The 16,476-nt window shown below is 46.5% G+C and overlaps 1 protein-coding gene across 1 annotated transcript; it reads left to right on the top strand.

The window, feature by feature from the left end:
- The first annotated feature begins 313 nt into the window (after positions 1–313).
- Positions 314–15,746, top strand: ATP6AP2 (ATPase H+ transporting accessory protein 2). Its single transcript, XM_081081337.1, has 9 exons — positions 314–500; positions 5,056–5,186; positions 8,610–8,741; positions 10,792–10,887; positions 10,975–11,112; positions 12,417–12,470; positions 13,371–13,520; positions 14,330–14,449; positions 14,723–15,746. The coding sequence occupies exons 1-9, from the start codon at positions 461–463 to the stop codon at positions 14,915–14,917; spliced, it is 1,056 nt and encodes a 351-aa protein (XP_080937463.1). The 5' UTR covers positions 314–460; the 3' UTR covers positions 14,918–15,746.
- Positions 15,747–16,476: the final 730 nt, after the last annotated feature.

The following is a 16,476-nucleotide window of genomic DNA, read 5'->3' as shown; positions in this document are numbered from 1 at the left end:
GGACAGCCGGTTGGAAACCGTCACCCGGGAGTGGCCAGGGGGTCCCCACGCGGGAGGAAGGCTCCGTCTTCTCCCCGCATCTGGGATCGCCCGCGCGACCCTCTAACTCGTGACCAGTTGTCACGGGCGAGGGGGCGGGGCTGCCCGGCTCTGCGATTGCTGTCTCCCATTAGAAGGGCCGCCCGCCCATCACGTTAGACCCGCCCACCCACCACCTTAGGCCCGCCCATTATTACGTTAGACCCGCCCAGTAGACCGACGTGCGCAGGCCACGCCTCCCCCGCAAGCCGCGGCGTCTCCGGCGATTGGTGGAGAGCGCGGCACCGGCGAGCGGCGGCGACGACGGGGCGGTCCCAGGGGCTCGGGCAGAGCCGGAGCTCGTCACCCCGGTGCTGCCGTGGTCGCTCGCGTCCTCCAGCCCCTTCCTTGTCGCCCCTGCGCCGCTGCGGCCGCCGGAGCCATGGCTGTGCTCGTCGCGCTTCTGTCCTTGTTGGTGGCGGGTGAGGACCCGGGGCGGGCGGGGCGCGCTCCCCGGGGTCGGAGCCGCGGGGTCGGGGCGGCCAGGCGTGCGCCCCGGTGGGGCGGGTGCCGCAGTGCGGGCGAGGGGCGCCGCGGCCGGGCGGGCGGGGCCGGGCGGGGGCGTCTGAGCGGCCGCACCTTCCTCCTCCTCCTGGAAGGCGCGGCCGCCGGTCTTGCCTCGCGTCCTCCCGGCCTCTTCCGGCTCCGGACGCCGGGAAGGCATTTCCCAATTGAGTGCTGAACCGCAGCCGCCTGCGGAGAAGGGAAGGGACTTCCGAGCTGCCATCGGCTGCATTTCTTCGCATTTTTTGGTGTCTCCATTCCTAGCGGTTGGCATCAGTGATTGTTTCGGGAGACAGAAGTTGGAGGTGGAGTCATGGTCGTTTCTAAAGGCGAACTCAGAGCCCCTCTCAGTTGCCTGTCACAGCGATTTTAAGGATGTGAGCACTGAGATGTGAGTCACGTTCTTAGGGTCACATGTCAGATCATGGTAGCTTCCTGAGGGGAGCCGAGGTTCCCTGACATCCAGCAAGGGGCGTGCAGTCAGCTAGGATTTGGCCTCTGGTGTATCACGTAATTCATTTAATTTCACAGCAACCCTTACACGAGGAGATCCTGCTCGTTTTAGAGTGATGACGCCTAAGGACATTACCCAACACCACACAGATCAGCTCTCGCCAGAGCGTGGGCCTTTCGGTTGCAGGTGCTGTGGCCCAGGCTGTGGGAGGGCTATCCCTGTGTGAGACCGTGGGAACCACGGGGCTGGGACCACGCGCAGACTGTGGCCAACAAGAGGCCACGTTGAAAACTACTGGGAGGAATTGGGTTCCGTTCCCCAGTGTATGGCTTTAAAACCGATAGGTTAGAATCTATAGGAGGCCTGTGCCTCCGCTGAGTGAGGTGCTGGGACACCCCTTTTGAATTGGGGTTGAATTCTGCGGGGGTGGGGGGGTGTAGGCCACTGATGTTCTTGACATCGGATTGCCCCCTAAATGTTAGGGCTGTTTTGTTCGTTTTGTGTCTGGCTCTGGAAAGTCATTCTGATCTATCTAGTAAATTACTTGGGGGGAACTTTTTAAATTTTTTTAAAATCCTCACCCGAGGATATTTTTCTTTTCTTTTTTTTTTTTATATATTTTATTGATTTTTTACAGAGAGGAAGGGAGAGGGATAGAGAGTTAGAAACATCGATGAGAGAGAAACATCGATCAGCTGCCTCCTGCACATCTCCTACTGGGGATGTGCCCGCAACCCAGGTACATGCCCTTGACCGGAATCGAACCTGGGACCTTTCCAGGCCGACGCTCTATCCACTGAGTCAAACCGGTTTCGGCCCAAGGATATTTTTCCATTGATTTTTAGAGAGTGGGAGAGAGAGGGAAAGACAGCGAAACATCAATGTGAGAGAAACACACCCATTGGTTGCCTCCTACACAAGCCCCCCAACCAGGTCCCGGATCGGGGAGGAGCCTGCAACCGAGGTACATGCCCTTGACCAGAATTGAACCCTGGGCCCTTTGGTCCCGTCCAGTAGGCCGACACTTTATCCACTCAGCAAAACTGGCCAGGGCTATTTTAATTTTTTAAATTTTGTTTTTGAACTTTAAAAATCTTCCCTTTTATTCTATGATTTATCTGAACATCTGCTAATTCCACGTATAGTGTTATGAGTGATATTTTGATTCAGGGACGTGTAGGGGGTTTTGTTTGTTTTTGGTTTGGTCCATGGTTTGAACATGCTTTCCTAACTAGAATAGTCTAGTTCAGTGGTCGGCAAACTTATTAGTCAACAGAGCCAAATACCAACAGTATGACGATTGAAATTTCTTTGGAGAGCCACATTTTTTAAACTTAAACTAGATAGGTAGGTACATTGTTATTAACTTAATTAGGGTACTCCTAAGGCTTAGGAAGAGCCACACTCAAGGGGCCAAAGAGCCGCATGTGGCTTGCCAGCCGCAGTTTGCCGACCACGGGTCTAGTTCATGCAGACCAAGAATCCAACCCTGTCAGCATTTGCACTGCTTGGTCTTGTCAGCTGAGGTTAAATTAGTTTTTTCCACAATGACTAAATGTGATTTCATGGAAGACATCGTTAAGGGATCAGACTTCTCTATTAGAGAAAAAAATGTAAGTTCTTTCAAATGCTTGCTACCAAGTCAGAGAAAGACTAGAAAAGGGGAATTAGGGTTATGAATACCACATCAGAAGGAGTATTTGAAAAAATTTACGTTTAGCCTGGAGAGGAAAGGCGCAGGTCAAAAACACACGGAATCTGCAGGGTGTCCTGTTGAAGAGGGATTTGATTTGGTCACTGATGCCTCACAGCACAGTATGGGGGCAGTTCCCGAAGGGTCGGACTCAGCCTCCAGCTCAGCCTGGGAGGCTCCGAGGACAAATGTGAACGGTTGGGGTGGGAAGGAGAGGCTCGACAGTACAGGCCTGAGTGTTTACGAGTTCCGTTGAGAGACCCCAGAAGGAATGTTAATGAGGTGCCCTTGCGTTTGGTCTCCACGGCTCTGGGCAGGGAGTGGAGGTGGTTAAACTGAAGGACGAGTGAACAGATCTGTATTTTGAGGTGATAGGAAAGCAAGTCACAAGGTGACCAGTTCCCCAGGCCTTGTGAGGCCCGAAGCGTGTGCACTGGACACGGGTGGGAAAGGACTCGTGCGATAATCAGAAAAAAGGTGGACAGATGAGCTGTGGTGCTGAGGAAGGATTTCAAGGCGACCCATTCGAGCAGCTGGGTGGCAGGCGGTGGCACCCTTGGGGGCGGAAAGCCGGGGGAATTCCGGTCCAAACCTGCTGGGTTTGAAAGACCCACAGGGCTTAGAGCAGCGGTTCTCAACCTGTGGGTTGCGACCCCTTTGGGGGTCGAACGACCCTGTCACAGGGGTCGCCTCAGACCATCCTGCATATCAGATATTTACATGACGATTCACAACAGTAGCAACATGACAGTGATGAAGTAGCAACGAAAATAATGTTATGGTTGGGTCACACCATGAGGAGCTGTATTTAAAGGGCCAGAAGGTTGAGAACCACTGGCCTAGAGGGACATGCGCAGCAGACTGTTGGGTGTGCAGGTCTACGGCTCAAGAGAAGCCCAGGCTGAGAGTCGAACCCGGGGAGTTTCCAGCCTTGGGAGGGAGGCGGAGACTAGGAGAGCAGTGAGGGCAGGAAGGGCCTCAGGCTGCCCAGTGCAGTGCGCACTTTGAAACCTAGAGCGTCTGGAGTCCATGGCCGATGTTTTCTAAAGCGCTGGGCTCCTGCGGGACTGCTGTGCGGACAGGAAGGAGAATCTAACTATAAAGTCAAGGCAAAGGCCCAGCCAGTGTGGCTCAGTGGTTGCGCTTCAACCTGTGAACCAGGAGGTGGCAGTTTGATGCCCGGTCAGGGCACAGGCCCGGGTTGTGGGCTCGATCCCCAGTGTGGGGTGTGCAGGAGGCAGCCGATCCCTGATTCTCTCTCATCATGGATGTTTCTCTCTCTCTAAAAAAATCAATAAAAACATATTTAAAAAAATAATAAAGTCAAGGCAAAGGAATTGAGTATAATTTTGCTGGGTTGAGTGAGTAGGGCCACATCTCAAAACAGGGCTATCTCCAGATCCAAATTTGGTTTTTCAAATGCGTGTGGTGCTTTGAATATAAGGGTGTCTTGCTGCCCCATTTTCCTTAGAGTTTGCAAAACTACTTTAGTGAACTAAGATGTGTATCCATTGCAGAGGGCCATTCCATTCTGCTAATTTTTTTTTGGTCTACCTCAGGCTAGAACAATCTGGAAATTTCTGCTTTGGTGGCTGCACTGAATTGCAACTCATTTTATCAGCACCACCAGAGGCCTTTTATTTACTGTCAACACTGCAACACCAAACATGGTCAGCGCTCAACTACTGGGCCACACCAGCCGGGCTTCTCCTTCATCTTTTATTCCAAGGCCTCATATCCCTAGACTAGTTGACCTTATTATTACAGAATACCTTTTCTCACCTTCTTCATATGTCCATTGGAAATACTATTTCCTGGATTTTGTTTCTATGGTCTGAAGTGTTTCGTGTCCTCACTGGTAACAGGTACCCCCACATGACAGTCCTCATTTCACTAGGTTTGCCTGTGGGATGAAAGGAAAGATCTTTGCGAAGATACTAACCTACTAAAGTTTTAGGGTGGAATGCTAGGAAATTTGATGAATTTGCATTTTGAAGAGAGGGTCAGTGGTAGAAATAATTTCGAGTTTTTAAGTTTCACTCTTCCTTGTTAGTCTGTGCTAGAGTTTTGTTTTTTGTTTCTTAAATTCTGGAGACGTGCCACTGATTCCTAACACTTGACAAATTGCCACATGCCCCTGTTTAAGGGCCACTTGTAGGAAGTCATCTAGAATTCGTTGATGTTTATTTAGGATTCAGCGTTTTGTCCCACCATGATTTAATATGCTAACTCACTGGGAATGGGGAAACATACTTCATAATTTTCAACATGGATGCAAAAGATTTATGATGCTCATCATTCATTTACTAATCTGCTTTCTTCTCAGGTGTTTTGGGGAACGAGTTTAGTATATTAAGATCCCCAGGGTCTGTTGTATTCCGCGATGGAAACTGGCCTGTACCCGGAGAGCGAATCCCAGATGTGGCTGCACTGTCCATGGGCTTCTCTGTGAAAGAAGTATGTGTATTTAAGTATATATATTTGGGCCCCGGCGGGTAGCTCAGTTGATTGGCGTGTCATCCCGATATGGTCCCATCCCCAGGCAACCAATGAATGCATAAATAAGTGGAACAACACATTGATGTTCTCCTTCTCTCAAATCAATCAATACATTTTTTTTTTTTGGTTTCTGAAAGCATTTTTGTTGATTTCTGCAAAGAGCCCAAGAAAGCAACAAGCGAACAGGTATATTTGGTACAGGTTGCAAAAGTGAAAAAGCTCATTTGTAGTTGGGGAGGTTTGGGGTAAGTACAAGCTTGGCTTATGAAACCAAATCCTTATAAATCATTGTCCATGTGATAATTTATTCAGAGTAGTGACATTCTTTGTCTATAAGAGAATACATCTGTCCTACTATTAATAGGACGTATACTTTTATTTTTCTCAGTACACGTGATAGATCTGTGTTTTAGTTCCGGCTGCTGTTACAAAGCACTGTGGATGGGGTGGCTTATAAGCAGCGGCCATTCTTGCCGTTCTGAGGCTGTGTGAGCTCCAGTCCTAGTGAGGGCCCTTCCAGGGTGCAGGCTGGGCTTCTTGCTGTGTCCTCACGTGGTGAGAGAGAGCTCTCGGGTCCTTTATGAGGGCACTGACTCCTTTCGTGAGAGCTCCATCCTCATGACCCAAGCACCTCCTGATACCATCCCCTTTCACAGGGGTCGCCTAAGACCATCGGAAAACACATATATCATCACATATTGTGTTTGTGATGAATCACTGTGCTTTAATTATGTTCCATTTGTAACAATGAAGTTGGGGGTCACCACAACATGAGGAACTGTATTAAAGGGTCGCGGCATCAGGAAGGCTGAGAACCACTGCCTTACGGGCTAGGAGCGCAGCATATGAATTTGGGGTGGGAGACAGACACTCAGTCTCTTATAATTAGTTATGAATGAAAAAATGTGTATCATCTTGCCTGAGTTTAGGAAAATAGTGTTGTCAGTAGTTAAGGAATAGCCTAGGATCACGGTTTCCAACAATTAAGCTGCAACACACAGTAACTGAGCGATCATGTGATGTAGCAGAGGCGGCTGGGACCCAGCGAGTATGAGGAATGTCCAGCTGTGCCCCAGAAGAAAAGGGATTCCGTTTGCTCCGTCTTCCTGTCATCTCCCATTTTATAAGTTTGGTGCTTTTGATGTGGCCTCCAGATATCATCCATCACTCAGAGGAGCTGTCCTCCGAGTCCCGGCTGCCCTTGAAACCAGAAGCAATGCCTGGGCACCCACTCGTGGGGCCTGTGGGAGGGGCTCCTGAGCTCCTAGCATGAGCAGGACTGGCGGTTACATTTAAGGATGAGATCTGTACTTTGTTCTTTACAGACTTAAATTTGATTACAAATGGCAATTAAGGTAACCTTTAGAAATAATTATTAGTGAACTAATATGAGTTACTTTCAGCAGGAATTTTGTTTTATTTATAAAGAGCTTAGTCTAATGAAAAAAAATTTTTTGAGATGTTTTCGGTTGATTTTAGAGCAGGGGTGGGCAAACTTTTTGACTTGAGGGCCACAATGGGTTCTTAAACTGGACCAGAGGGCCGGAACAAAAGCATGGATGGAGTGTTTATGTGAACTAATATAAATTCAAAGTAAACATCTACACTAATAAAAGAGAAAAATGGTAATTGGCGTACGGCGATACCGTTTTCATTGGCTAATCAGGACTATATGCAAATTAACTGCCAACTAAGATTGGCAGTTAACTGCCAACTAAGATTGGCAGTTAACTGCCAACAAGATGGCGGCTAATTTGCATATGTAGGCACAATGCAGGGAGGCGAAAGGGAAAGCAGGAAGAAGCCCCCTGCCACTGACAGTGATCGGAAACCCAGGGGGGAGCTAAGAGCTGGGGGGCAGGGCAAAGGCGGCCCTGGGGCCGCCTTTGCCCTGCCCCCCAGCCATGATCGGAGAATCAGGCACCTTTGCCGCCCTGGCCAGTGATAGCAGGAAGTAGGGGTGGAGCCAGCGATGGGAGCTGGGCACGGTCGAAGCTGGCAGTCCCGGGAGCTAGGGGTCCCTTGCCTGGGCCTAAAGCGAAGCCCACGATCGCGGCGCACCCGCTGCCACTGCAGGTCCCCGCTGCCCAGCCGGATGCCTAGACCAGAGGTGTCAGGCCTGGGCAGGGGCGGAGCCTGCAACCGCGGGGAGCTGGGGGTCCCCTGCCCGGGCCTGACACCTCTGCCGGAGGCCTCAGGCCTGGTCAAGGGGCCGATCCGGTGACTGGTGATCGGAGGGTGATGAGGGTCAACTCCTCTGGCTGAGGCATCAGGCCTGGGCGGGGGGCGGAGCCGGGGATTGGGGGGATATGATGGTCCCCTTGCCCAGGCCTGAAGCCTGGGTCAGAGGCGTCAGGCTTGGGCGGGGGGTGGAGCAAGCGATCAGAGGGAGATGGGGGTCCCCTGCCCAGGCATGATTCCTGGGCCAGAGGCCTCAGGCCTGGGCGGGGGCCAGAGCCAGTGATCGGGGGGAGATGGGGGTCCCCTGTCCAAGCCTGACACCTCTGGCGGAGGCGTCAGGCCTGGGCAAGGGGCCGATGAGGCAATCGGAGGGTGATGGGGGTCAACGCCAGAGGGCTCCCAGTATGTGAGAGGGGGCAGGCTGGGCTGAGGGACACTCCCCCCCCCCCCCCCCACACACACCCAGTGCGCAAATTTCGTGCACCGGGCCCCTAGTCATTATATAAAAGGGTACGGTCTTTTTTTTTTTTTTTTTGTAGTTTTATTCATTTCAAAGGGGCCGAATCCGGCCTGCGGGCGGTAGTTTGCCCACGGCTGTTTTAGAGTGAGAGGAGGGGTGGGGGGAGGGGGGGGGAGGGAGAGAGAGAAAGAGAAACATCTATGTGAGAGAGAAACACCGATCAATTGCCTCCTGTACACTCCCCGACCAGGGATTGAACCTGAAACCTGGTTACGTGTCATGACTGGGAATTGAACCCACAAACTTGGTGCATGGGACGATGCTCCAATGAACTGAGCCACCCGGCCAGGGCAATGAGACTGAGTGACAGGGAACAGTGATGTAGGTAAGGACAAGCAGTGAGGGGGAAATGCCATGGTTGTAAGAAGACAAGGACATTTTGTCATCTGGAATTTGCAAAGTACCTATGTTTTGTTCACTTGCCTGCAGTTTTCCATCAGAGATTTGCGGTGACTTCCTATTAAATGTTATTGCTGAAATGTGTAGAAGTTTTTAAGCAAATGGGGGTAGAGATCTGCATCCTTGCTTAGGCGGTTGCGGTTACTACCTGGAATAAAACGTCTGCTCTCCTGGGCGCTCACCGCCGGTGTCCGCAGAAGCCCTGAGCTCTCTACTGCAGGCTCCCGGCGTGCTTTCCCGAGTTGCTAACTCAGCACCGTTTCCCACTTTCCCACGTTTAGGACCTTTCTTGGCCGGGCCTTGCCGTGGGAAGCCTATTCCATCGTCCTCAGGCCACCGTGCTGGTGCTGGTGAAGGGAGTGGACAGGCTCGCGCTGCCCCCAGGCAGCGTCATTTCCTACCCGCTGCAGAATGTGAGTATTGCTCAGATCAACAGGGTGCGTTTTTCATTCCGTCTTGTCAGCTGTCACTGTGAACTGTTCTAAGCACACTTGTCTTTTTTTGGATGCGCTGATTGATAAGTAAAACAACTTCTGTTACAAAAAATGACGTGGTGGCTGTAAATGTACTGAGACTTGTCGGCTCCCTGTGCCTGGGAGTTCTAAGATAAAAGGCAGACAAATGGCTCGTAAAGCTGAAAGTAGTTGCGGTGTCTCCCGCCGACACCGTCTCGGGCGTTATCTTGTCACTTTCCCTTCAGAATTTCACCTCGTTGTTCTGTACGGAGACTGGAGGCTGACAGCTGTCGTGAGGGACCCTCCTTCCACTACAAGTACCGCGAAGTCACCGAACACAAGGAGCGGTCCCTGTAACGTTTCCTTTCCTTCACATCAGGCAGGCCTCTGGCTCGTTAGCTTCTCCAGCTTGCTGGTTAGGGACGTGTTACCTTCCGTCTCCAACTTTCCTGCCACCCGTGCCCTCTCACTAGGCGCAGTGAGGCCGGAGGACTGGGCACATGTCCTCGTGTGTCGTCCCCCCCGAGTCGGAGGCAGTGAGCTGGCTGGTTGCAAAGCAGAGCGCTGTGGCTGACTCAGGGCGCTCCTGCAAGCTTGGTTCTCCTCTCTTCTTCAGTTGCTCATTAACGCAATGATTTTGTTTCACAGTATCATGAATGGTGGGATTTGATCAGTCAGATTTATATAATCACAGTAATTTCTGCCTGTACCATGTTAGCATTACTTTGCTGCTTATAAACATGAACCTTTTAATAGTAAAAGGAATTACTATAAGAAATCTCCATTAAAGCAAAACCACTACTGCTATACTGCTTTTTGGGGTTTTTTTAAGTATATATTTTTATTGATTTCAGAGAGGAAGGGAGAGGGAGAGAGAGAGAGAGACATCCATGATGAGAGAGAATCATGGATCGGCTGCTTCCTGCACACCCCACACTGGGGATGGAGCCTGCAACCTGGGCCTGTGACCTGATTGGGAATCAACCATGACCTCCTGATTCATAGGTCAACGCTCAACCACTGAGCACATCAGCCAGGCTATACTGCTTGTTTTAATACCACAATATTGAGAATAAAATAATTATTTTGAGGGGAAAATTGCTGCAATTTATTGTTAAAACTAATGTAGGGCAAAAAGAGATCAGTGAGGCTAGAAGTCAAACTTTTGGTTATTCTTGGGGATGAGTGGGGAGGCTTCTAGGGTGCTGATAATGTTCGGTCTTGATCTGGGGGGATTATATGAGTGTATCCATTTGTAAACATTCCTTGAGCTGTTACCCCAAGATTTGCGCACTGTATTGCATGTTACACTTTAATAAAAAGAAGTTCAAGGAAAAAAAACAATTTTACCCCAAGTGGTTATTTCAGTTTAATATCATGTGCTCCTGCAATAAAAGACCTATGAAATTCTGTGACATACTTCATGCCTTGTCTAAGCGTCTTCAGTATATCTGAAGACAAACCCTAAGTCTTTTTAAACATTTTTAAAATTTTGAAATGAAAAATGAGGTCTGTTCTCTTTCAATTAAATTCACAATCTTCTGACCTGCTTTGTTTTATTAAATGTATTGGGGTGACATCGGTTAGTGCATCATGTGGGTTTCAGGTATATTCTGACCTCTTGAATGAGAGTTAATACTTTATGGTAGAATATCCATTCTTCGTCGCATGTTTAATTAATATTGAGACCAAAGGCACTGCTGTTTGAAATACACACATGACCATTAGAGAAGGATGTTTATGCAGATAGCATTGCGTCCATGGGGTTTGGAGGTTATTTCCTGTTTGGGCACATTGGGGGACAGGCTCATTGGCCCACTAGGAGGCTGTCTGGCCTTCCGTATCCTCAAAGGGCTCTGTGTTTGGATGTAATTTGGGTCTTTTGAATTTCCCTAGAAAATGCTGATGCCTTTTTTTTTTTTTGAGGCTCCTTTTTAAATACCATCTGAATGATTTTTCTTCCCACTTTGGTTGAGATAATAATTCAGGTCTTCCTCTTAAATTTCAGGCGGTTCCTTTTAACCTTGACAGTGTTGCAAATTCCATTCACTCCTTATTTTCTGAAGAAACTCCAGTAGTTTTGCAGTTGGCTCCCAGCGAGGAAGTAAGTGATATACTTCTTGTTCACGATGCTCTGTACATTGGGCTTACTCTGGAGAACACAGCTTAAACTTCTGGATTCTTCTTGCAGAGAGTGTACATGGTGGGGAAGGCAAATTCAGCTTTTGAAGATCTTTCGGTAACGTTACGACAGCTCCGCAGTCGCCTGTTTCAAGAAAACTCTGTTCTCAACTCCCTTCCCCTCAATTCCCTGAGCAGGAACAACGAAGTAAGTATAGTTACCGAATGAACAAGTTAAATTCATTACTGCTTTCCCTTCTTATGCTCCTGACTTTTGCAAATTTATGGCTGGAGTAGATTCCTCTTTCCTCTGGTGCAGTTTGCTCATGAACTGCATGAGTAAGCTCCTTTGGCGAGTTGAACTGTAGTAGCAAACAGTATTACATTCTCGCATGAGGGTTGTCACCAATTAATCTGGACAAACCAGAAATCACGGGATTTACTTGACGGCTGATGGAGCTGGGCCAATCTGGCGGTGTGGGTGCCATCATTCACTGCCACTTCTGATGTGTTACCTCATTTTTCTAGTTCATTCTTTCTTTTTTTTTTTTTTTTTTTTTTTTTTTTTGCTAATCCTCACCTGAGGATATTTTTCTAGTGAATTTTAGAGAGTAGAAGGCAGGGGGAGAGACAGAGAGAAACATCAACGTGAGAGAGATGCATCAATTGGTTGCCTCCTGCACACACTCTGACCAGGGATTGAGCCTTGATCAGAATAGAACCCGGGACCCTTCAGTCCTCAGGCCGACACGCTATCCACCTAGCCAAACTGGCTAGGGCTCTAGTTTATTCTTGACAGCGCAGTGGAGGGAGCCACCCATACTGATGACTCAGGTCTGTCAGTTTCACCACCTGCTCATGCACCCTCTTAACCACATGGCACCCTCCCCTCCTCCTATGGTTGACCAGGACCACCGCCTCAAGGGATGTGAGCAAACTGGGCCACTGGCAGGACCTCGCTGCAGTGTGCCAGAACATTCTGACGCCCTGAGGGAAAACTATAGAGTTTAGATGCTTTATCTATAGCTTTATCAGAAATATGGCTATTGAGCCCTGGCTGGGAGGGCTCAGTTGGTTAAGTATCATTCTGTACCAAAAGGTCACCAGTTCAATTCCCAGTCAGGACACATACCCAGGTTGTGGGTTGGATTCCCTAGCAGGGGGTGTGCAGGAGGCAACCAATCGATGTCTGTCTGTCTGTTTCTTTCTCTCCCTCTCCCTCCTTCCCTTACCCCTCCTCCCCCTCTCTCTAAAAAATCAATAAAAACATTAAAAAAAAGAAATGCAGCTACTGAGTGATGGTCACTGTGCTGGGAATGACCATCCCCTTTCTGTTGGGAAATGTCTTATATGTATTTTCCATTGAAATGAACCTACCAAATGGAGGACAACTGTTGCATAAGCTCGCTTATGTGCTTAACATTTGTACTACCCTGCGCCTTACTTGATAAATGGCAAACACAGACCCGCGATGCATATTTAAGGCACTGCGCATTTCTTTTGGCTCTGCAGGTCGATCTGCTCTTTCTTTCTGAACTGCAAGTTCTACATGATATTTCCAGTTTGGTGAGTAGGCTGCTCTGATTTTTCAGTCCCATTTATTTTGGTGCCAGAAGACACTTCTAGAGAATCTTTGCATGATAATGAAACCAATAGAAAAGGTGGATCAAGTATGCCCTGGATTTATTTATGATGCCATGGAAGTTGAGGAATTGGTGGTGGTGGTGGGAATTTTGAACTCATCTCTCGTTAGTCAAATTATTTTGGATTTCTGCTCCTAGGAGATAGTAAGTATATCCTCCAAGAACACAGGACTTGAGTGGGCCGCCCTAGCTGCAGCCCTGACTTGGCTATTGATTTCTTGTCAGACATTAAGACTTAAATCCTGTATCTAAAATAGAAACAACAGTTTGGACTAACAAAGCTGTCCACCAAGTCAGGAAGGGAATAAATCTGCCGAAAGGGTATTTTTGGTGAATTATTTTTTCACAAAAATCCTCCCGTGGTTGAAACAGAAAAATGTACCTGTTTGCTGTCTACTGAAGTCGTTGCCCAAACTTTTTCAGCAGGGCTGGTTCCGGGAGCGGGAAGCCCAGTCCGGGAGGCCACCGGGGGGTCCAGGAGGGCGTGTGGGAAGTGTCTGCTCTGAGCATTGATGGCTCATGTTCTGGGATGAGACTGGTCCAACCATCTGTTCTTTCATATCTGAAGTTTTTAAAAGAAAATTTTAAAAGAGCTTTTATTAAATATTCATGTAGTCCTGGAACTGCTCTTAAAAATGAGATTTATGTTGGATTTATTGGAAACTCCCATTTAAACCAGCTCCATTTGCCGCCATTTTTTAGACTATTTGTGTATTGTGGCACATGGGCTGGTTCTGTTCAGCCTAGTTTAGTTGGGCATAAAACTTCACTTGGCTGTGTTTGACATTTCATCCACTTCCTTTTGTTTGTTTGTTCTCCTCAGTTGTCTCGACATAAGCATCTAGCCAAGGACCATTCTCCTGACTTATATTCACTGGAGCTGGCAGGTTTGGATGAAATTGGGAAACATTACGGAGAAGATTCTGAACAATTCAGAGATGCTTCTAAGATCCTTGTTGATGCTCTACAAAAGGTAAATTATCAGTGGGGTATGAGAGGTCACAGTATGGCCATCTCACTTTTAGCCTCTTAATGGAAAAGTCTCAGGTGAAATACTTAATTGCTTGAACTCTTACGCTCTTTGGAGAACTTCTAATTTTAGTGGCCAAGGATGGAGTAGAGCAAAGATGTATATGTATACTGGGACATCTGGAATGCTGGCAGAGGCAGCGTAGGAAATGATGGATAACTCCATCCAGCACAATACCTTTTTCTTCTCATCGTGCTAAAATATACGTCACATAAAACTTAGCACTTTAATCATTTTTAAGCATAGAGTTCTGTCACATTAAGTTCATTCAAGTTGTCGTGCAACTACCACTGCCATCCATTACGGGAACTTTCATCCTCCCCAACTGAAACTCTGTCCCCATTAAACACTATGAAATAACCAAAGGGGAGAACCAAGCCAGTAGCAGACATTTAGTAGATATGTAATAAATGCTCATTTCTCTTGCTCTTGAAGTTACTCGCCTGTAACTCTTTAATGAGGTTTCACAGTAAATCTTTGTAGATGTTTGTGATTAACCAGAGACCATTCAGAAAGATTCTTTTATTTCCCTTCCCTACTTCCCTTCTCCCAGCTTATATGCCAAAAATCCAGGCCCTTAAAGTTACTTGGAACATTTGAATGTATGTTGAGACTTTTAAGACTTGCCTGTTCTAAGCTTATATTTCATGAGCCAGTAGGTAGGTATGTTGTTCTTGTAGATGCATAGAAGCTTCACAAAGAACTTAAACAAACATGTAGTTAAGATTGATGTAATGTCACTAACTCCTCAGTTTGCAGATGACATGTATGGTCTCTATGGTGGGAATGCAGTGGTAGAGCTGGTGACTATCAGATCGTTCGACACATCCCTTGTGAGGAAGACAAGGACTATCCTTCAGGCAAAACAAGAGGTGAGCACATTTTGAGATCCTGCTTTAAAACTGCGACATTAACTTTAAAAAACCCACTAAATCTCAAGTCACCTATGGCAGTTGAACCCGTTTATAGTTAATCAACAGTGTGTGTTATCATCTCCTTGAAAGCTCCCTTCTTGGTTCCTCCTCGTATAAGCTCTTATGCCACTTAGGAATAAATGCTTGTTAGAGAGATGAATCAGAGCTACTGCATTGGGGTAATTTCCTATCTTAAAATTCTTCCCTCTTGATTTTCTTTCTTCATTGTAGAAGAACCCATCAAGTCCCTATAATCTTGCTTATAAGTATAATTTTGAGTATTCAGTGATTTTCAACATGGTACTTTGGATAATGATCGGCTTGGCCTTGGCTGTGATTATCACCTCTTACAATATTTGGAACATGGATCCTGGATATGATAGCATCATTTACAGGATGACAAACCAGAAGATTCGAATGGATTGAACTTTCCTTAAGTCAAACTTAGAAAAGGGGTTTGGAAATTGGCTGTTTGTGAAAATATATCTTTTAGGGTAAAGAAGACAGTACACTTTAAAGGTTTTTAAAAGCAAATTTTGTTCTCTATTTTGTGTGTGCCTGTGAGGTTGTTTTAGAATGAATTATAGTATTGATGTGAATTGTTTGTGTAACAGATTCCGTAATATGCTCAATTATGATATAACCAGTAATTATAATTTCATTCCATTTAGTATTTGAAAATAATGCACTGAAATAAATGTAAAACATTTAGAATAGCTTGTGTTATTTATGTTGACAAAATGCACTGAATTTATTAAGATCATGAATGCTTAACTTCCTTACAGGATAGGTGAAAATGCTATTTGGGTTGTTATGCACTATAAGCTATTATAAATGTCTTAATTTGATGTAAGTATCTCTGAAACAAGAGAAGATTTTTAACTTTAGAGCAGCTCTAGACTATGCATGTGCATATACAGTCACTTAGATTTGGAACTGCATCTGTTTTTCAACCTCTTGAAAGTTTGCTGATCTGATGGTCTAGTGTGGATATTAAAAATACTAAAACTAAGAAGAAATAGCTTTGTGGAGTTATAAATCCTCATAATTATACAGATAGGACAAATATTTGAGGGATGTCTAGGGTCACGAATATAAAAATCTCTTTATTTCAGTAACTTTTCTCTGTGTAAGTTACTATGGTTCGTGGTACAACACTGTTATCAAAGACTAAGTGTAGATGTTCCTACTTTTGATGTGGAAGTGGACCAGTGTCTGGGAAGAGTGACAAATAAAGTTAATGATTCCAAATCTGTGTCATTTCAATACTGAATCTACTTTACATGGTAAAACCCTAACTAAACAGGATTTTATTTCATCGGAATTGGCTATTTTGTTACACAGTTTCATGCTTCTTTTTAACATTTGTTTATTCTCACTGCCTCCTGAGGTTGTACCAGATAGAAGCTTGACGCTTTGATCACCAGTCTTCTGTTATTGCATTTATACAGAATGTATGATCAAGTCACACTAGACTTTAGAAAGGAAAGGCTTAAATTTCCCTCTAGTATAGCATTTTCAAAGACGAATAAGCAACTAACTGGTTAGAATATGAAGGACTATCCAAAGCAGAGGCTTAAAGGTTATAATTTTCTTAAATGACTTACATATTAGAATTTAAAATTTCACGATGATGTAAATTATTTTATGAGAGTTACGCTGCCCTGCCCCTGGGTACCTTGCGTGGGCTTAGTATCAGCTGTTGCTGCTTCTTTGGAAAGATCATCAAATCATTTCTAAGTAACATTGAGGGTCGGCAGATTTGAGAAAACGGAGTCTGTTTGGTTGTGTTTTCTACCACTTACTGCAAGATACCTTCAGCAGCCGCAGTGTTAAGCATCCACAGCATGGAGGAAATATTTGTTTTCTTTTTGCCTCCCATTAAACTATAAATAATAATGAAGCTGAGCGTCAACTCCACAGGGAAGACAAACTACACTGTTCTAAAATCACTCAAGTATTCTCCACCGCTACCCACTGCCAAG

This window comes from Myotis nattereri, assembly GCF_964212035.1.
Source record: "Myotis nattereri genome assembly, chromosome: X".
NCBI classification, from domain to species: Eukaryota; Metazoa; Chordata; class Mammalia; order Chiroptera; family Vespertilionidae; genus Myotis; species Myotis nattereri.
The sequence above is the reverse complement of the archived record's forward strand: the minus strand, read 5'-3'. Positions and strand labels throughout refer to the sequence as shown.

What these genes read in the sequence shown, in the direction of transcription:
- ATP6AP2 (XM_081081337.1), top strand. Translation starts at nt 461, where the DNA reads ATGGCTGTGCTCGTCGCGCTTCTGTCCTTGTTGGTGGCGG. An exon ending in AGTTGGCTCCCAGCGAGGAA is followed by an intron (nt 10,888 to 10,974) that starts GTAAGTGATATA and finishes TTCTTCTTGCAG; the next exon opens with AGAGTGTACATGGTGGGGAA. An exon ending in TCCTTCAGGCAAAACAAGAG is followed by an intron (nt 14,450 to 14,722) that starts GTGAGCACATTT and finishes TCTTCATTGTAG; the next exon opens with AAGAACCCATCAAGTCCCTA.